The following is a 22,397-nucleotide window of genomic DNA, read 5'->3' on the forward strand; positions in this document are numbered from 1 at the left end:
AAGTAGATCATCAATGTTCACTTCCAACAGGGCAACATGATACTATCGCCCATGGAACTATGCACACATCATTCAGGGCATCTCCAGGTGATATTACTCCTTCAACACCAGGCCCAGCTGTCTTTACAGATTTCCAGGAGCAGCCATCCACATCGTATTTTGGTGGGAAACGTCAAGGGAACAATTCCCCTGAACTCTTTGATGAACTTCCTCCTGCTTATGCTCCTGATGGTTGTCCTGTCACTCCTAGTAGTGAAATTAGACATGATGATGACAACACAGTAGAGAACATCAACAGGGATGTTCAGAATGTTGTTGCAGTCACTGTTCCCCCAGAAAATGAAGGCTGTATTGGAACCGTGCAATGTGTGAACAATGCAGGAACATCTTCCTTGCAAGGCGCAGTTGCACCTGTTCCAAAACAAAATAAACCATGCAGTTCTCGTACTGGGAGGATAATCAAGAAAAAAAAATATTTTCCCCATAAGGGAAACATATAGGGAAAAGGTTCTGTTTTGAAACCTCAGATATGTTTCAGCATTCTATGTTTACCCTGTTACGTGCCCTTTGTGACCGATAAAGAGGGACTTAAACCATTTCTCCTTGAACCACATTAAAATTTCATTTTCATGTTAAGGAAAAGTTTTGTATGTCACCATGTGCATATGGATATGTTCTCACCTAATGTATATACAGTGTATATAAATGCATGCTTTGTTGACATAATGGAAAACAAGCCACCAGACGGTTTTTTTCCAAAAGGAAAAGGATATTTAATCGTGTTTTAAAATGTTAAGTTATATTGTTGATAAAATACAGCTGTGTTCTCAGAAATTGGTCTACCGTCCTTAATATACCTAAACATTTCCACAACAATAGCAACATTATTCAGCAATGGTTTCTAGAACAGCCTTCCTTTTGGTTTTCAAGTTTGGTATTATCCTTAATGTCTTCACAGTGTAACATTGCAATGGTAGAAAACATGATGTATTAATATAAATGGAATATAAACAAGCCATTTTTACACCATTGTTTTCCTATATTCCCAAAAAAGGATATTTGAAACATCAATATAGCAATTGTATAACACTTCAAAATAGATTTCCACAATTTGGGTAAACCATGAAGCTAATCTATAACAGTCGGGTATTTATACCCCACAATAATATATACACCACTAGCAGAACCTGATTGGAAAAAAAAAGTTAAAAGAAAAAAGAATTTAAACAACCGTGATTCAACATTGCCGTCTGGTAAAGTTATTCACATGTTGTACATGACATGTTGTCAAACACATGTATATCAACATTTATAGATTGATACAAAGGTAAACCAAGAAGAAACGTTTTGATCAGATCAATGCTGTTGCCATAACTGAGGTGATGTTATGAAACATCAAATAATGTCAGTTTCTGGTGTTAACGACCCAAAATAATGTTAGTTACTGCAGATCTAACAGTTTGACCCTCTTTTTTGTGATTTGTAGAGTGTCCTCTGATGTTATTCGCTAAAGCGGGGAGGACAATTTTCGCAGGTGGCTCTACATCGGGATCAAGCACTTCTCCCCTCGTCTCGCAAATATTGTGCAGTATGGCACATGCTGTGACAACAGAGATAAAATTTTCCTCTTTCACAGTTAGTCTACCAGACAGACACCCCCACCTAGATTTCAATCGCGAAAAAGACCTCTCAACCACGCATCTTGCCTTGCAATGGGCGGTGTTATAAGCAAGTTTGTCAGGTGTTAATTCTCCACGATATGGTGTCATGAGCCATTTCCTGATTGGGTAGGCACCATCCCCTATAATCAGTGGTGGAATGGCTACATCGTGGACATGAAGGGTGGGATTTCCGGGCACAAAACAGCCTTCATCCATCACTTGACAGATAGCGGAATTGGTAAATATGTGGCTGTCATGTGATCTCCCACAATTCCCTACTTCAATGTCAATAAACCTCCCACTGTGATCTGTAGTTGCTTGCAGAACAATTGAAAATCCCTGCTTGCGGTTGATGTATTCCTCTCTGCGTCCCAGCGGTGGGCAAACAGAAATATGAGTGCCATCAATAGCTCCTATGCAGTGTGGGAATCCGAGTCTCTGAAATCCATCCATAATCTGAAAAAAGGCAAAGGTATAATAAATTTGGGATATCAAAAAGGTGGGTTAACATATTTCATATCAGATGATGCATTATTATTATTATTATTTGGTATATGAAACTGGGATCAAAGAGACAAAAGCATAAAAAGGACAATAGAAATTATTATGGTTTATATATATATACCTAGAACACACTGAAGGGGAATCCAGATGTTACTTGTTCACATATCAACTCTTACAAATATATCAAGATACATTTTTTCAGAATTGCAAACCACAACAGCACAGCTGGATAAGAGAGAAGCCAGCAGCAGAGATGCACCTCCGAAGTGCATGCTCCAAGCCCAGGACCACCACCCCATTACAGCTGGATAAGAGAGAGGCCAGCAGCAGAGATGCACCTCCGAAGTGCATGCTCCAAGCCCAGGACCACCCCCCCAGCACAGCTGGATAAGAGAGAAGCCAGCAGCAGAGATGCACCTCCGAAGTGCATGCTCCAAGCCCAGGACCACCCCCCCAGCACAGCTGGATAAGAGAGAAGCCAGCAGCAGAGATACACCTCCGAAGTGCATGCTCCAAGCCCAGGACCACTACCCCCCAGCACAGCTGGATAACAGAGAAGCCAGAAGCAGAGATGCACCTTTTAAATCCATGCCCCAAGCCCAGGATCATTAACCCACCCCCATAATTGCAAAGGTAATTGAAAGCCTTTCTTTTTTTCCCAAACAAGGAAAAGGCAGGATGTAAACATATCTTAATGGTATTACATAAGCAAAACCTATATATCTTTAGATATGCATTAATGCATTTGCACCCAGAAGTCTTAGGTTTAAAAGTAATATTGATACACACCGTGTGGTAGTTTCCAAGCTGGATAGTTTTCCTCAGCAGCAGCTTCTCCATGGCAAGGCACACCTCGATGGCGATTTCTGCAGCTGTGGATGCTCCAACCTCGAAACGGGAAGCCACCTTCCTATACATCAGAGGGCTTGAGAGCCACCAAATAGTCAGGGCTACTCTCTTCTCCACCGGGATGGGACTCCGGAATACAGACTCCCCACGCTCCAGCTCTGGTCTCAAGATGCTGGCCAGATCAAAAAGGGTTTCTTTAGACATGCGGAAGTTAGAAACCCACATGTCGTTATCCCATCGCTGGAGGACTTCGTCACTCCACCAGTTGGTCCGCTCCCGGGGTTGCTGCCACCAACGTGGGATGCGAGGCCAGGTCGCCATCCATGCCAGACAACTGGATATATCTAGATTGCCGCTGGCAGCCATAACTGCAATCTTACTCAGAGCAGCCCTCCGGCGCGAAATGAGGACAAGCGATTTAGCAATGCGACTCATTCTTCTCCTTCTTCGCTCTTCTTCTTTCTCTACCATGCTCACAAGATCAAAAAATGCTTTCTCCGACGCCATCTTTACACCCCACAAGGAAGTCACCGGACGACTTCCGGTTAAAAACAACCACCGAGTGGCGACGTCATTGGTACACCGCCCACAAGATCTAATACGCATGCGCTATAGCAAACCGTTCTGAGAACGGTTTCAAGAAAGGAATCGCAGTGCGGTAAACTGCCGTTCTGATCACGTTCTCATCACGTTTTGATTGCTAATGCGGTAATATCCGTTCCAGGAACGTTCTCATCACGTGATGATATGGAACGTTCTCAGAACGCAGTGCGATAATCTCCATATATTTAGTTAAGATTATATTAGGTTTTGTATGTATTAGTTTAGAAGGGAAAACAGAGATCTACAGCTTTAAGAAAGACCAGGATTGTGGGAAATCCCAGGGTCTCTTACTGTCTCCCTCTAGCTAAGTTTCAGTGTGTAGTGAGATTTCAGCCAAGTCAGACCTGGAGAGAGTATTTTCCTTTGAAAAAAAGATAAGTCCACAAAGGAAGAGAGATAGTCCTCAAAAGAAAGATAAAATACATCAAGAAGAGAGCAAGGTATTTAGGAAGGACTATTGAAAAAAAAAGAAGAAATCAGTTTTGTGTTATTTGTGTTTATAACCAGTAAAGCTTTTGGAAACTTAAGAAATTTGTGGACAAGTCTTTTGTTCTGGCTGTGATCCCAAGAGCCAGAGGCCTTACTACACCCAAAGTCCATAGCATCGCTTTTGGGACAAAACAGAGAGACTCTTACATTATGTTAAAGTTTTTCTATTAGCCAGGTGTTTCATATTCTGTACCACCAGTTGGCCATGTTAAAATCTCCTGCTGTCCAGTGTTTAGCCACCTCTGCCCCAACAGCTGGAATAAAAAAAGCAATCAATTTTCTCTGTTTCAGCCAGTTATTGTACCCAATATAAAAGGATAGCAATAGGAGGCCAGACAGAAGTGTGTATACTTTGTCATGTAATCAGTGATATCTGACATAGGACTGTGGTCCAAAAGCATCTGATTTTGGGACACTCAAGCCACATGTGGGCATACAAGCTTCAATCTTTATATCCTGCCAACATCTTGGAGTGATACTATTAGTCATTCAGGAAAGCTGTCTAGGCGTGAGATACCACTTAGTTTTTTGGATACCTTCTTTGGTGGCTACCAACGGAAATGTGCAAGGAGGAGGCATCCAGGTATGTGATCAATTGGAATCGGCAATCTCAATGCCCAAGTTAAATTGCCATATTGTTTGAAGAAAATGGCAATTGCCATAGCTGTTCTCTATCAGGTTTTTATAAATAATAATAATAATAATAATAATAATTTATTTATATAGCACTTTTCCAATGATCAAAGCAGTTTACATCAAAGCACAGTTACATTCAATTTATGAAAATATAAAATCTACATATATCAATATACATTCCTCAGCATAATAAAAGATACAGCCATAAAATCTATCAGTCAATAAAATGAACTTCTATCAGGAATGGTATCTACAAGGAGTCAGACGGTTATGCTAGCCAAAATAAATATGTCTTCAAAGCCTTCTTGAAGGCATCCAAGGTGGGGCAGACCCGGATTTCTTCAGGAAAATTGTTCCAGAGAGTCGTTGCTGTCGTTGCAAATGATCTTTTGTGAGTCGTCGTCAGTCTCACTCTCAGACACTCTAGCAGATGTTTCCCTGTTGTTCTGAGAGTGCGGGGCGGATTGTGTGGGAGGAGGCGCTCCTTCAAGTAGCTTGGGCCCAAGCCATATAGGGCTTTATAGGTAATAACCAACACTTTGTATTGAGCCCGGAAGCTAATGGGCAGCCAGTGAAGAGATTTTAATACCAGTGTTATGTGGTCTGCCCTAGATGTTCCAGCAATCAGCCTGGCTGCAACATTTTGGACTAACTGAAGCTTCCGAACCTGGTACAAAGGTAACCCCATGTAGAGCGCATTACAAAAATCTAAACGAGAGGTTACCAGTGCATGTACTACTGTTTCCAGGTCCTTTTGGTCCAAAGAGGGATGCAGCTGGCCAAAGCTGGTACCAAGCACTCTTGGCCATCGCATCCACCTGTGATGACAATTGTAGGGATGAATCCAAGAGTACTCCCAGACTACGAACTTTGTCCTTTAGGGGGAGTGTAACCCTGTCCAGAATTGGATGACAAATTTCCCTGCCCGGACTTGGGGTACCTATCACAAGTACCTCTGTTTTCTCTGGATTCAGCTTGAGTTTGTTTTTCCTCATCCAGCCCATTACTGACCCTAGGCAGGCATCCAGAGGAGAGATGCCATCCTTAGTCACTGTATCAGTCGGAGACATGGAGAGATAGATCTGGGTGTCATCAGCGTACTGATAACACCGTGCTCCATGCTTCCGGATGATCTCTCCCAGCGGCTTCATGTAAATATTAAACAGCATGGGGGACAGAATGGCGCCATGGGGGACCCCCGATGTATTCTCTCTTTTACAAGAGCAACTGTCCCCCAGCCTCACCATCTGGAACCTCCCTGAGAGATAGGACCAGAACCACTGGAGCGCAGTGCCCCCAATACCCAATTCTCTCAGGCGTTCCAGAAGGATACCATGGTCGATGGTATCGAAGGCCGCTGAGATGTCCAAGAGCACTAACAGGGTTACACTTCCCCTGTCAGTGGCCAGACGAAGATCATCGACTAAGGTGACCATATAAATACTGTAAATACTCACAGCATCTCTTTTTCTCTGGAGACCATTATCAGTACAGTAGTACATAGTTTCCCATAAAAAGTTAATGGCCTCGAAGTCTCATTTGAGGATACCAGATGCGAGATGGGTGGGTGACATGACTTGCTCTGTAATGGAGTACATGAAAGCCCTGGGGTGAGTTTTGCATATTTTTCTGCTGAGTCTTCTAAAATTGGAACAGGACCCATTTGCTGGTTTCATTTTCATTATCAAACTCAGAGATTTCTTTTTCCTGTTCGAAGCAACAACATGTATTCGAATAAGCCCAACCCCTATTAAATCTTATGTTCCTTGGCTGGCAAATCAGAGCTGTCTTAATGTTTCAAAGAAGAGCAGATGCAGTTTTGTTAAGCAGACTCTACCCAGCTCAGCATAGCAGCAACAAGGGACACAAAGCAGATTTAAAAATCAGAAATTATTTAATACACTGCAGTCAGTGGGCCCAGGTGAGTAATGAATCATGCTGTCACTTCGTAGGCAGAGATAGAATGAACAACCGTTATTATTTTTAAGAATTTGTTCATTTATGGAATGGAAAATAAGGTAAGCAGCATTTCCTTCAAAAGTGAAACAGAGAACCAGAAGCTACTTTGATAGTCTGAGAGCCAGGAGGAAGGGCTGTGGCTTAGAAATTGCTGGATGATGGAGAAGCCCTCCCTTTGAAATAGATTCACTGGCAAAGAAACTCCTGCTCAATGTGCCATTTATAATAGCAGATTCTGGATAGTTATCGGTGAGTGGATTTACCTGTGAGTATATAAACAACTTGTTTTCTGAGAGGTAAATGTCTAGCATGATGGAAGGGACATTTTAGGGGAGATGAGTAACATGAAAAAGGCAGAAACCTCAGACCAACTGAATGTGGGCATTGAGCCGAGAAAAATAGTGTGAATGAAGATTGTGGGGAAATGCAGAGTCAAAGCTGAAGTAAATGTTCACTCAGGATACAACTGGAAATAGATGAGGCTTGAAAGTGTTAGTGGACTATAAAGAGTACCATCCTATACATGTTTACTGAGAAACAAGCCCCGCATAATTCAATGGGACTCCTGAACATGCAGTGGTCATAGAAGCTTTCATTTGATAAACTAGGTGCCAGCCATTTGCTGGCTATGATACAATAACCTTCTGGATTCATTGTGATTCAGCCGAGTTCCTGTCATGGATGGGGCACAAGGGAGAAATTGTACTTCAAGGTGCTTCTGGTACCTTGATTTGACAGCTCTCAGTAGACTGAGCACCCCTAGCTCACTCTAGACATCTGCTGTGTCTTTGTGATTTTTCCACCAAGTAAAACACCAGCATTTGGGGAACATAGAATCATAGAGCTGGAAGAACCCACAAGGGCCATCCAGTCCAACCTCCTGACATGCAGGAAATTTCAATCAAACCATATCCGATAGATGGCCATCCAGCCTCTGTTTAAAGACCTCCAAGGAAGGAGACTCCACCAGTCTCCAAAGGAGTGTGTTCCACTGTTGAACAGCCCTTACTATCAGGAAATTCCTCCTAATGTTTAGGTGTAATCTCTTTTCCTGTAGTTTTTCTATCACACAATTTCTTAAGTTTATAGGCTCTTCCAGACTAATGCAAAAAGATAAAAGCTCCCATAACAAAGCTCCTTGTTTATTCCTGGTGGCCTCTTAGTGCCATCACCACTCTCAGTTCTCCAGCTTATTTGATGCTTGTAAAAGCTAGTGTAGGCAGGTAAGGGGGAGATGAAGGGAGCTATCTGACATTGCAGACAACGTGGCCTAACATCATTCAAACTCCTTCATTGTCTTTGATCACTATGTCTTCTGGATGTTGTGAGTTGTGGTATGGACATGCCTTTTATTCAAAGGAAGAGTATTCTAAAATATGTTATGTAAATTGCAAGGGAATGTCCCTACTGCCAGTTACCTCTCCCCACGCCACAGTAGCAATGAAGAGGAGTTAGTGGCCAAGGAATCCAGTATGAACTACAAGTATTCTTCTGGGGAGGGGTTACTTTGATATATCCTGAAATTGGGGGTGAAAACACTTTCTGGAAAAGAAGGAAATGTTGCTGTTGGTGCTGGGAATTGCCAACTACTAGTCTGGGATAACAGAAACATCTTATTTTTAACCACACACAAAAAAAACCTACAGCAATAAATACCACAGCTATCAACAATATTTATTCTGTCTGGAGGCCAACATCTGTTGATTCAGATTTGCTTCCTTCTCTAAATTTGAAACACTGAAAGCCAGATTGGCTTCCTTCTCTAAATTTGATGGGGAGAGTGTCTTAAATGCTTTTTGAATGGGAGATTACAACAAAGCCTGGAAAAGTGATAAATTTAAATCTTTGGCTTTATGTCTTGCAGATGTTTCACAGGAAGAATCAGTTCAATGAAGAAAGCCACTCTGTTATCCCAAAGCCTCGGGGAAATCGGGCTCAGCTGATGAGCTGCTTCTTGCTTCTTCTATGTGCCTTCACCCTGTATCTCACCGGACAAAGTCTTTACCTGGCTCTGCAGTGTCTTATCACTCATTTCATACTGTTGCATGTTGGAACACTGCTGAAGGGGCTCTGCAACTTCACAGAAGAGGTGCATCATGTGACATCCAGGTATCCAAGCTCCCAGAAGACAAGGAATAATGCTGATGGATGGTGACATGGTCTAGTAATAACAGATAATGTTTTACCACACATAAGGCTGGCTTATTGGAAGTACCATGGCCAAGGGATTTAGGGTGCATTCAGACTGGAAACTAGTGCCAATTTGGTCAGCTACATTTAGTGTCACTTCCCATTTCCACATCCATATTCCCTTTTATTTTTAAAGTGGTCTATTCTTCCTTATTTGTTATTGTGCTGAATGAGGTCACACAAACAAGAGCTTAAATCAAATAGGGAACCCTGATTATCTCTTCCCACACCCCTTTTTTCCTCTTTCCAGTGCCTCCATCCTCACACAGGACAGTTTCACAAAAAAGTGGGGAGAAATGCACAGTCTCTTCCATTTTCCTCTCCTCTTCACTCTCTGTGTGGGTATGTGTGTGTGTGTCTGTGTGGACACACACAACACTGCAGATCCAACAAAAAAAATGTAGAACTAAGGTAATGGAAACAAAAGAAAAAGCATGGAAGATTAAAAAGTATTGCTGGTAGATATAAAAAGTTTCAGGTAAGGCAAAAGAGAAGCCTGAAATCTTATGGCATTACCAAAACATTGTCTCAGTCTTAGAAACAGGAGTGGTAAAAACCATGACCTCCTGATATATTGGGCTAGTCTCTATGAGCTCTTACATAGGAATAAGAGAGGAAAAACAGAGAGAGACGCTGAAGGATCAAAAAAGGAGAAAGGCATGAAGAGTATGCTCTTCTCTTATGTCATGATTCTCTTTTGTGCAGGTACCATGGGAACTATTTGTGGGCCCTGGATGCCTGTTTGGAGCTACGGCGGCATGCTGTCTTCTTTCTGCCTGTGTCAGCCTACCTGCTTTTCAAGGAAACTGAGCTGCCATCATGTTTAAACCTGAGCCTTATGTGCTTTTGCCAGCTTTTGAGCATCGTCTTCCACCTTCAGGTAGGGTTGCCGGAAAATTGATAATGATTTGACTGCTGCTAACCTCCTATTTAGGCTTCAAGCCTTGTGGGAAAATAGTGTTAAAATAGTTTTCAGTGGGTTTTCCAGGCTATGTGGCCATGTTCTAGAAGAGTTCTGGAAGGAATAAACTCTTCCAGAATGCGGCCACATAGCCTGGAAAATCCTCAGAAAGCTATGGATACCAGCTGTGGAAATCTTCGACTTCACAGTGTTGAAATACTTAAATAATTAACAAGAATTAGCTGTCTTTGCTATAAAGATTTTAAAAATGTACTCTATGTTTGATTTTAAATAAAATAATATAAGCACAAAACCTGAAAACTAGGTTCAGTGGGAGATAGTTACAGAACACTTTTTCTTCATTATATTACATAAGGGTTCTTTAGCCTGAGGAACCAGACTATTCCTATTCTAGGGATACAAGGGGTGGTAAAGTGCCATCTTGGCTGCAGGAGACAAGCAGCTTGCCTGGAAGGATCCAGCCCTCCAAACTGAAGAAGCAGGCCAGCCCTACTTTGTGGCATGCATAAAGGAGAAGGATCCAGCCCTACTTTGTTTACATCAAAATTACAAAAGCAAGTATTAATAAGAAAAGTAACATCTCTTGGGTTGTTTTTTTTTTAAAGACTGTAATCCTGACAACAGGGAACTGTGAAATTAAGAATTGTAAGACACTCATGTAAAACACTATTTACACATGATGACATTATATAAATAGTTGATGATGGTTTTATCATATTGACAAAATTCATTATAATGTGCATTAACAAAATTCTTGTTATGATGTGTAAAATGAGGAGGAGATACAAAGACCCTAAATGAGTGCAGAGCATCTTCATGTTCTCTTGCAGAGAGGCATCTTACTTCCCATTTTAACATTCTAGTTAGCAGAGACTAGGCTACCTAGTGTGAAGGATGTTGCCTCTATTACTATGGTATCCTTATGTTCAGCATTTCATTTTACGACATCAGACGAAATAGCAATGAGTAACTTAAATGGGAGAAAATTAAGAGGTGAATTCATGTACATCAGTGGTTCCCAACCTTCCTAATGCCATGACCCTTTAATACAGTTCCTCATGTTGTGGTGACCCAAACCCATGAAATTATTTTCATTACTACTTCATAACTGTAATTAAATAGGTGTTTTCCAATGGCCTTAGGCGACCCCCATGAAAGAGTCATTCGATCCCCAAAGGGGTCCCGACCCACAGCTTGGGAACCACTGATGTACATAGAAGCAGATGAAGCCTGCTCCCTGGATGACTATCATCACCCTAGACATTGAGAATCTATGCAGATTCTAGCTGCAAAGCCCTGTTATGGTTTCCCTTTCTTTAACACACTACAGTCGGCCCTTCTTATACACGGATTTTTTATACACGGATTTAAGCATACACGGTTTGAAAATGTTCCAAAAAAGTATAATTTACCTTGATTTTCCATTTTTTATAAGGGACACCATTTTGCTATGTCATTATATTTAATGGGACTTGAGCATACACGGATTTTGTTATACACGGGAGATCTTGGAACCAAACCCCAGCGTATAACAAGGGTCCACTGTACAATGTTGAGCATAACTTTTTAGAATTTAGGTATTAGTGTGTTCCACTGTATCTCTGCCTCATCCTTATGAAGTAAGTTGCTTCTGAGCTTGTTAGTCTAAGGCTACCCAATAACTCTGTTGCTGAGCATAGATTTGGAAACAGATATGCCACACCAAGGTTCAGCATCACACTAACTAAATCATCATTTTCTGCAACTGCTCCCAGTCTGTGGAATGGCCTGCCAGATGAGATCCATCAAATCAACAACTTTGACACTTTATAAAAAGCTGTCAAGATGGATTTCTTCCAGCAGGCCTTTCTAAAATAAAGTCCTTGCCACATAATGACCCATACATCATGGACACTTTTGGTCTATGCCTTGACTCTGCCCACGATTATTAGATTTTAATATTATTTATGTAATTTTAATCTCAATCTGTTTAATTCTTTTTTTAAGGGGGGGATATTGTGTATATCATTGTATGATTTTGTATGTTGTTCGCCACTTTGATTGTTTTTACAAAAAGCAGGATACAAATAAAAGTTTTATTATTTATTATTATCATAGCAAAAGTCAATCAAGGTGGAAAAAGAGACTGCCCCAAACCCTCCCATTTAACAACATGAGGCACGAATCTCAGGCAGCAAATGCTGGGAAATAGGGAGTGGTGATGAGCTTTAATAGATTAGAACAATCTGTGTCCTGCAGTCTCTTAAGCTTGCCTTCTCCTGTCTGAGGTAGGCATTTGCCCCATTGCCAGAGCTGAAATAAGAATAAACTACCAGTCTAGTCGGCATTTTGTGCTTGGAACAGGAGCAGGTGTTGTCTCTTCTTTTGTCTTATGCAGCAAAATACCTTGTCTCTCCCTGTGTGAGCGCTGCAACTTGCCTGGGGAAATGTTTTTTTTTTTCCTTTCTATTTTCAGCGGCCCTCAGCTGCAGAGATTTCTCAACAAAATGAACAAAACAACTGCAATGTAGCACAAGGACTTGCTTGGTCATACTACGTCGGGTATTTGAAGTTTGTTTTGCCTTGTAAGTAGTAATGTGTAAACAATATCTTTGATTAACTATTAATATAATATTGGGGGAAGTAGGTTTGGGGGTACTGGATTGTTTGAGGCTGAAGTAGGTCAATTTCTTTACACTTCTATTTTCTCTTTCCCCACTTTTTTTTTTTTTTTGAAGTGGTACTTCAAAAAAAGTGCAGAAGAAAAACAATTGGGATATCCCCCCCAATAAGGATATAACATTATTTGTGAGATGCCTTCGGTCCCACTCTGGGAGAAAAGTGCATTTAATGAAACACCATGGGTCCTTGTTATCTGCTGGGGTTTGGTTCCAAGATCCCCCGTGGATAACAAAATCCATGGATGCTCAAGTCCCATTAAATATAATGGCATAGCAAAATGGTGACCCTTATATAAAATGGAAAATCAAGGTTTACTATTTGGAATTTATACTTCTTTTGAATATTTTCAAACCATGGTTGCTTGAATCCGCGGATAAGGAGGGCCAGCTGTGTATAAATAAATAATAGCAATAAAATCTTACCCCGATGCTAACATTCTCCTGTAGTCCCTAATCTTATGAATATTGTGCTCTAAAACAATTGCCATATAGTGCTAATGACATGAAAATTCCAGAGCTAAATGATCAGGAATCTTATTGCTCACCAGCAATAAAACAAAGCACAAGGGATGGATTTGCCTTTCTCTGCTCTTGGCATGGAAGAGACTTGGCGGCACTAAACTGGACATGTGTCTCATGGCATATACAGTCTCACTCTTCCTCTTTCTTACATACTATATTTATTTATTTATTTAAGATACTTCTATATCACCTCCTGACCCAGAAGGGCTCCTGAGGCAATGAATAGAAACAATTAAAACAATATAAAGATAAAACACATTTTAAACAAATTAAAATACTCTAGTTAAACTTTTAAAAGCAATATAAAAACAACCCTAAAATGCAATTTTAAAACAGAGCAATGTCACACCTTAAAGGTCATGCAAAACAACATTGTTTTGGCCATCCAGCAGGAGTTTAAAAGAGTTAGAGCCAGTGTAACATCTTTGGGTGCAGAGTTCCACAGTTGGGGTGCTGCTACAGAAAATGCCCTATTATGTGTACGTACCAATCGAATTGCACAAGGTGTTGGCACCTTCAACAGGTTCTCTTCTGAGGATCTAAAATTTTGGACAGGCTTGGATGGAAGGAGGCAGTCTTTCAGATATCCTGGCCAAAAGCTGTTTAGGGCTTTGTAGATCAAAACCTGATGGCTGAGTGATTAAGACACTGATTCTGACAATTGCAAGATTGGCAGGTTGGTAATTCAAGGCCAAGCACCTCGTGACAGAGTAAGCTCCCATCACTAGCCCCAGCTTCTGTCAACCTAGCAGTCTGAAAGCATGTAAAAATGCAAGTAGATAAATAGGTACCACTTTGGTGGGAAGGTAACTGTGTTCTGTGCAGCCATGGTGGCCACATGATCACAGTCATCTTTGACCACGTTGGCTCCCTCGGCTTAGTAATGGAGATGAGCACTGCTCCCTAGTCATGCCAGACAAACCTGATCTCTTTTTTTGATAAAATTGCCAGCTTGTTAGATGAAGGGAATGCTGTGGATATAGTATATCTTGATTTCAGTAAGGCCTTTGACAAGGCCTTTCCCCATGATATTCTTGCAAACAAGCTTGGAAAATGTGGGCTAGACAAGGCAACTGTTACATGGATTTGTAATTGATTGACTGGGCAAAGCCAAAGGGTGCTCAACAATGGCTCCTTTTCATCCTGACCAGTGCGGTCCCACAGGGATCTGTCCTGGGCCCAGTGCTATTCAACAGCTTTATCAATGACTTGGAGGACAAAATTGGGGGCATACTTATCAAATTTGCAGATGATACCAAATTAGGAGGAGTAGCTAATACCCCAGAGGACAGGATCAACATTCAAAATGACCTGAACAGACTAGAAAACTGGGCCAAAGCTAACACAATGAAATTCAACACAGAGAAATGTAAGGTACTGCACTTAGGCCAGAAAAACGAAAAGCACAGATATAGGATGGGGGACACCTGGCTGAATGAAACTACGTGTGAAAGGGATCTAGGAGTCCAAGTAGATCATAAGTTGAACATGAGTCAACAGTGCGATGTGGCAGCTAACAAGGCCAATGCGATTTTAGGCTGCATCAATAGAAGTATAATGTCTAGATCAAGGGAAGTCATAGTGCCACTATATTCTGCTCTGGTCGGGCCCCACCTGGAATATTGTGTCCAGTTCTGGGCACCACAATTAAAAAAGGACATTGAGAAACTGGAGCATGTCCAAAGGAGGGCAACTAAAATGGTGAAGGGTCTGGAAACCATGTCCTATGAGGACCGACTTAGGGAGCTGGGGATGTTTAGCCTGGAGAAAAGAAGGTTAAGAATTGATATGATAGCCCTGTTTAAATACTTGAAGGGATGTCATATTGAGGAGGGAGCAAGCTGTTTTCTGCTGCTCCAGAGAGTAGGACCCGGAACAATGGATGCAAGCTCCAGGAAAAGAGATTCCAGCTCAACATTAGGAGGAGCTTCCTGACAGTAAGGGCTGTTCGACAGTGGAACAAACTCCATCGGAGTGTAGTGGAGTCTCCTTCCTTAGAGGTCTTCAAACAGAGGCTGGATGGCCATCTGTCGGGGATGCTTTGATTGTGATTTCCTGCATGGCAGGGGGTTGTACTGGATGGCCCTTGTGGTCTCTTCCAACTCTACGATTCTATGATTCTATGATAACCTTGTCAAAGGGGAAACCTTTAGATAAAAACCATTAATTAAGCCTAGAAGTAAATTCTAAGCTACTACAGTTCTTGTAATTTCTGGTGTCACACGGTCTCTAGTATGCACAAGCTAAAGCTTCTGAACACTTTTCAAGGGCAGCCTCTCAAAGAGTGCATGATAGTAGTCAAACTGGGAGGTAACTAGGGCATAAACTACAGTGGCTGGGTCTGCTTTCCCCAGGAAAATGCACAGCTGGTGCACCAGCCAAAGGTAAGCAAAAGCACAAGTTGGAACCTTATTGCACACATTTCCCCCCTGTTATGGTCACTGGAAGGGGCCGCTCAGGGCCACACGCAACTGAGAAAAAAAAGGATTTTATCGCATAGGAAATCATCCTCATAATGACCCTGTTCCATCCCCTGGTGCCAAGCTGTCCCCATTCAGTTCTGAGGCACGTCATTTTGCTCTGCCAAAAGTCTTCCAACTGAATGGAGATGGCTTGGTGCCGGGGGAATGGAATGGGGCCATTTTGAGAATGATTTGCTGTGCAGTAAAATCCGTTTTTTCTCAGTCGCGCGCAGCCCCAAGCATCCCTTTCCAGTGCTCATAACGGGGGGGGGGGGATGTGTGCGATAAGCTTCCTGGACTTCCAGAAGCAATGTAGATCCAAGATCACCCCCCTATGAGTCAGATCCAAGATCACCCCCCTATGAGTCAGATCTTTCAGAGAAAGTGCTGTCTTATCCAGGACAGGCTTTACTTTACTTCACTTCACTTTACTTCTGTTTATAGGTGTACTTATACTTTGATGGTGCTTTATAAATCATTATACTGGCAATGTTTCTCTCCTTCGTGCATTTTTCTTTAAAGGCCTCAAAAACTCAATCAGAGAATTCAATTCTATTCAGTTAGAGAAAAGAAACAGTGAATTGCTGATATGTGAGAAGACTGCAAAACTGCACATCCTGATTCCCCTAAGCTGTGATGTGTATGATGACCTGCAGAAGGCTGACAGCCATATCCATTTCATAAATAACCTCCCAGAAATGACAGTGGATCGAGCTGGCATTAAAAAAAGAAGCTATAAAAATAGTATTTATGGAATACAAGGAGCAGACCAAAAGGTATGTTTTTCAATGTTCTTGTCTTTCTTCAGTATATTTAGTAAAACTCATTCTTACCTTATTAAGATTCCTAAAGTATTTCATTTTGTGAAAATGAAAGCTGAATTTCTCAGGATCTCACATCAAATGTATCCTGAATAAGAAAGAAAGTTATGCTTCTCTTGAAAAGTTATGCTTCTGAGGAGAACAAAACAAGGAAATATATAGCCTATAACAGTGGATTCCAAACGTTTTCGGGCTGCTGCCCCCTTTCGTCTTGGGTGACAACCCTAGTGCCTCCAGTGCGTATTTCTTAATATTAAGTCTACTGTTCTACTGCATATTTTAAAACAACTAATTTTGGTCACTGCTACCATTGCACCCTGTCACCTTGGGAGCAGCAACTGAGCAGCTGGCTGAGCAGAGACCAAGAAGACTCTTGCTTCTCTTCATTCAGGAGGGTAATTTAGCAATATGACATTGAATAAACTACAGCTGGCCCTCCACATTTGCAGCTTTGACTTTTGCAGATTTGATTAATTACTCATTTTATTAATATGTTCTCTCTGGGAATCTCTAGGTCCTCCAGTGTGACTTTATGGTCAGTGACCACCAGAAGTCATTCTGGATGACCTCGAGATTCCAAGGAAGAAAACTTATTTAGGTCTTCCAGTGTGATTCCATAGTCACCTCTGGTTGACCATACAATGCCCCCTACCTTCTGCTAAGTGCATGATTTTTAAATTTATACCAGCTTGCTCAAACCTGGTGACATGCAGATGTGTCATACTACATCCATCCCCCATCACCCTCAGGATTGTCATCAAACATATCTGGAGGTACCAGGCTGAAAACATTTTATTTAGGCTTTGTTAACTTGGACTACAAGTGACAGAATCCTCAGTCAGCATGGCAACAGATTAATATCCCACTTTTCTCCTGACATGGGACTCAAGGTGGCTTACAACAAGGCTAAAACAATATCCAGCTAAAAACATGATGATGAAAAAGACGAAACACAATTTTAAAAGCTACTGATATTAAACACCATTAGTTTTAAAATTATAATTTAAAAACCTAAAAGAAAAACACAGTGTGCATTTCCCATAAAAAGACTCTCCTGCAGCCAATTAATCATCAAATGGCTGTTTAAATAAAAAGGTCTTCATCTGCTAGTGAAATAAGAGCAGAGGAGGGGTAGCAGTGTTTTGCCTCCAGTGAAAGATAATTCCACAGTTTAGGAGCCACTGTCAAGAAGGTCCCCTCCTCTGTCCTCACAGATTTCTCTCTGTCTAGAGAAATCACCTAGAACTTGGGTAGGTTGCATGAGAAAAATATGATCTTTCAGAAAGGCTGGACCTTTCAGACAAGCTGGATACGTTGTAATCCAAATTCTGACAAATTTGTTGTCCTCTTTCCTCTAGACTGATTATTGTGTCCTGGAGTATGCCACCCCTTTGCAATCCCTTTATGCCATGTCCCAAGATGAAAATGCGGCCTTTAGCCGGCAAGATCGTATAGAGCAAGCCAAACTTTTCTGCAGAACACTGGAAGACATCTTACAGAGAAGTAAAGACTGTTCTAGCTGCTACCAACTCATTGTGTATGATGGTAAGGGACGGGACAACAGCCCAGTTACTTGTGTGGGAGCCAAGAAGGGCAATGGAAATAGGTTTGCTTTGGCATTTAAGGTACCTTGCAAACCATTTTTCCCACTGAGACAAGAGGAGGTGAGTAGGGGCATAGCCTTTGAATAGATTCCTTCTCTCCTTTAACAAGATGCCTCCCATATGTTCTACAAGAGAGGCTGGACTAAACATAAGGAATTGCAATGGATTTATGGTGATAGAAAAGTTACAGAAGAACAGGGGTCAGACCTAGGCAGCCGTCTAAATGCTGTTTGACCCCAGTTCCCAGCAATTCTCACCATTGAGAATGCTGACTAGGGCTGCTGGGAGCGAAAGTCTAACACCATGTGCAACACTGACCTTTCCACCACGTCCCACAAAGACTTTCTAAGGGGCTGTACAGACTGCCCCTAAGAAGTGGCCGGCAGCCACCTCTATCTGTGCTGAATCAGGGCCGCAGCAACTGCATGTTGCAGCCCCGATCTCTCCTTTCTGCAGCAGAAAAAGGAGCCGCAAAAAGCGGCTCCTTTTTGCACCACGGAAAGAGCACCATAGCCAGTAGCGTCATGTAGACACATGCCAGAGGAGCGCCGTGATGCCACACTCTATGTTGAGCATCACACTGGCCTGGAGGAGACATGCGTCATGTGAACACCATGTCCCAACTCCGCCCCCAGGGTGGCCTTAATGGCCAGTCTGTCAAGCCCCGAAGTTTCTCAAGCTTCTGTTTGTTTCAGTTTGGGTGTTGCCCTGAATATTCATAGGAAGCTGCAATATCAGGCTGGTGAAGGAAAGATGTGCCAGCAATCAATCTCTGTGTATGGTTGACTTTTTTGGAAGATCAGTACATTCATATGTGGTTTTGTTTTTCCAGATTCGAAAGAAAATGATAAGCATTTTCTATCCAAGACAATAACACGAAATATAAGACAACAGCAGGAGGAAGAATACACTGTGTGTGAAACAGAACAAAACTGCACCCAGTCACCAAACAGTCTGTCTGGTGGGATTGAGCTCCTGATAAGTGGATCAGATCAGCCTCTATCTTTGCACAGTGATGGCTACTGAAATAAATTAGGTTTTTATGCTTTCATCTCACACTTCTATGTCCCTTTTCCTGGAAATCACTGGGATTGCTTCCATTGACTCCACGTAATATAACTCTTCCACTAGTGGGACACAAGGGAAGGCCCATTCAGCAGTTAGTGCACAGGCAGGTATGTGTAGGGAGATGCAACCATTTATCTATCAAGGTCCCAGGCTGTTTAGGGGCCCATTTCATCCCTAGCGTTGGCAAGGGAAGTATCTGTCAGAATCAGGAAACTCAGAACTTCTGTGCAATCAATGAGTCATGTATGCTGAAGTAGAACATAACTTTTTTGAAAGTCACAAAGGGCCGAACAGACAGGCCAAAATAAAGCTGCTTCGGGTCACTTTGGAGGTATGCTATTGCATATGTCCTAAGAGACAGGAAGTAGCACTAAAGCCACGCTCCAGTCCTAAGGACTGGAGTGCTGCTTTAGTACAGCTTCTGGCCTCTTAAGATATATGTGTCATTTAAAGAGCATACCTCCAGATAGATAAAGGGTTGCATCTCCCTACACATACCTGCCTGTGCACTAACTGCTGAATTTAAAGAGCATACCTCTCTGCCCATGATGATTTTTATTTAGCTTAGTCTGTTTTAATATGTAGTTTTTAATCTTACATTGTTTAATCTTGTTTTAAGGGGGGCATTATGTATATATGGATGTATTTTAACCTGTTGTATGCCGCTTTGATCACCTGGCAAAAAGCGAGATAGAAATAAAAAAATATTTTATTTATTTATTAATTTTTATCTATTAACACAACCGATATATTAAAACCCCATCATCCCCAACTCCACCCACTAACAAAAGACACAAACTATATTCCCCCGCTTACTATTCCCATTACCTAGCCCCCCCCCCCCCTTCAGCCTATCCTTTCCATCTTCCCAATACCAGGCTATGCTAACCTCTTACCACATTCCAAAGCTCTGAGCTGAAGCCCAAGGTTGAGATAACAGCCCATCTGCACCTTACCAGTCCCCACCAACCAAACCTTGGTTCTTACCAACCACCCACAATACATGAATATCACAATCCCCATAATCCCCAAAACATCTGGTCTAACAGTATCACTGGAATTTTTATATTGGGAACTGCCTTGGGCCTCTTATTGGGAGAAAGGTGACATAGAAATGAAATGAAAAATGAAATGAAATGAAATAAATATCCAGGAGAAGCCATAGGCAATGGGCCAATTGAAGCTAGTCCTGGGGATTCTGAACCACAGAATCTACCAGTGACTTCAGTGACAAAGGTGAATCCAAGATAACACTTCCTCCTTCAGGGGAAGTGCAACCTCAACTAGGGCAGGTTGCTTATGCAGTTCCAAATCTGTGTAGAACTAATCCATAGAGTCACTGTCTTCTTGGGATTCAACTTTAGTTTATTATCCCACTACAGTATCCAGATACTGGTCCAGCATCTCTACAGCATCACCTGACTCAAATGACAAGGTGAAATATAGCTGGATGCCATACTGGTCATAGCCAACTTTTCAAAGATCAAATGATCCTCAGGAGAAGGCTTTCTCTCGGTCCCACCACCATCCCAGGCTCACTTGGTGAGAACATGAGAGAGAGCCATCTCAATGGCTGCTCCCACCCTGTGGCACTCCCTTCTGTGGGAGGCTAGGGTGGCCCCTCCCTGCTGGTCTTTTGCCAGCAGGTAAAAATATTTTTTATGCAGGCAGGCTTTTGAAAACCATGCAAGGCTGGCTTTCTTTGGGGGTTTATTTTAGATTATGCTTTTTAACTTTTCTCCAGTGCACCCACATCATACACAGGCATGCCTTACATGGCCAGAAGAAGCGGTGCCATATGCTGGAAAAAGCGGTGCCATGCACCAGAAAAAGTAATGGTGTGTGCGCCCATGGCACGCACCGCTGTGGGCACAAGCCCCATTATCTTTAATGGGGCTTGAATCATAGACTCATAGAGTTGGAAGAAACCGCAAGGGCCATCCAGTCCAACCCCCTGCCATGCAGGTAATAGATCAAAGCATCCTTGAGCATCTGCAGAATTTCCCTTATGCGGGGGGGGGGGGGGGGTCCAGAACAGAACCCCCACATAAGGGGAGGGACCACTGTATGTTTTAAACATTAACTTTGTAGTGTTTTAATTAGGTTATTTTAATTGTTTTTTTAAATGTGTTTTTATATTGTGAGCTGTCTTGGGTCCCTTTCTGGGAGAAAGGCACCATAGAAAGTAAATAAATAAATAACAAGAACTAGTAGGTTCATACAGACATGAAACAGCATGGGGCATAGAACGGTACCCTTATACCCTACAGCTTAATAACCAAACAGAAATCATTCAGTGTCACTCACTGGAAGTGACCCTATAAGTAGGAACTACCATAACACAGTGCCTCCTATTCCCATCTCACAAAGGTTATTGTGGTCAGTAGATCCAAAAGATCAAGAGGGCACCTGCCTGGCCATGGAGACCCACTGGGTGATGTTTGGCAAATCACATCCTCTTATCCTCAGAGGCAGGTAAAGGCTCTGAATAAGTCTTGCCTCTCACCACAGGATATAGTTTCCAAATAGTAATGACAAGACAATAAAAAAGGTAGGGACCATGGTCTCCTTTGGGCCTCTAATTTGAACACCGCACCTCCATTTCACCAAATGTTTTCCTGGAGACAGCTGCCAAGTAAAATTCTCTGTAAAGAAGGAATGGGAATGTTGTGGCTCCCAGATATTGCATTGTTGGGCCTTGTAGGCTGAAGAATTCCCATGCATGCTATAGTGTCTGTTATAGACCGAAAGCATTACAGTACTTTGTTTAGTATTTGCACTATAGAGCAATATGGTTCAGCCTCATTCACTCATTTTTTATAGTGTTTATTCATGAGAAAGTCTCATTCAGCAAAATTATTTGGCAACCTCAATTAAAAGTTTTGCTTTTTTAAATGATGTTAGAACAATAATATTTTACTACTGGGGAGCAGAGAAGTGAGAGAATATTAGTCCTTTAAGCCTCTTCTCACCCCATGAGAGCAAAGATTCACTTGTGACAATTCAATGGAACTATTCAAGGATCAGTCGATCACCCAATCATAGCTAATATTTCAGCTAGGTGCAATAAAAAGCAATATTTTTAATTTTTACTTATTAATTTGATTTATAGCCTGTCTTTCTCCCAAATTGGGATTCAATAAAATGGCCCAGTCTTGCAAGCTTTAACATAAAAGAGTGGAGCAGTGTGGCATAGTGGTTGAGTGCTGGACTACAACTCTGGAGACGAGGGTTCGATTCCCTGCTCAGCCATGGAACCCACTGTGTGACCTTGGACAAGTCACATACTCTCAGCCTCAAGGGATGACAGTGGCAAACCTCCTCTCAACAAATCATGCAAAGAAAACCCTATGATAGGGTCATCTTAGGATCTCCATAAGTCAAAAATAACTTGAAGGCACACAACAACCACAACTATAGCTTTATTACCACTTTTTCTACCCATAT

At 41.9% G+C, this 22,397-nt stretch overlaps 1 protein-coding gene across 1 annotated transcript; it reads left to right on the forward strand.

Moving 5' to 3' along the window:
* Positions 1-8,565: 8,565 nt before the first annotated feature.
* STING1 (stimulator of interferon response cGAMP interactor 1) lies at positions 8,566-19,633 on the forward strand. The gene is made up of 6 exons (XM_089518761.1): positions 8,566-8,810; positions 9,597-9,771; positions 12,269-12,377; positions 15,980-16,233; positions 17,637-17,823; positions 18,715-19,633. The coding sequence occupies exons 1-6, from the start codon at positions 8,566-8,568 to the stop codon at positions 18,906-18,908; spliced, it is 1,164 nt and encodes a 387-aa protein (XP_089374887.1). The 3' UTR covers positions 18,909-19,633.
* Positions 19,634-22,397: the final 2,764 nt, after the last annotated feature.

This window comes from Sceloporus occidentalis, unplaced genomic scaffold (genome assembly GCF_023333645.1).
Source record: "Sceloporus occidentalis isolate IW3139 unplaced genomic scaffold, rSceOcc1.0.p SCAF_3, whole genome shotgun sequence".
In the NCBI taxonomy this organism is placed as follows: domain Eukaryota; kingdom Metazoa; phylum Chordata; class Lepidosauria; order Squamata; family Phrynosomatidae; genus Sceloporus; species Sceloporus occidentalis.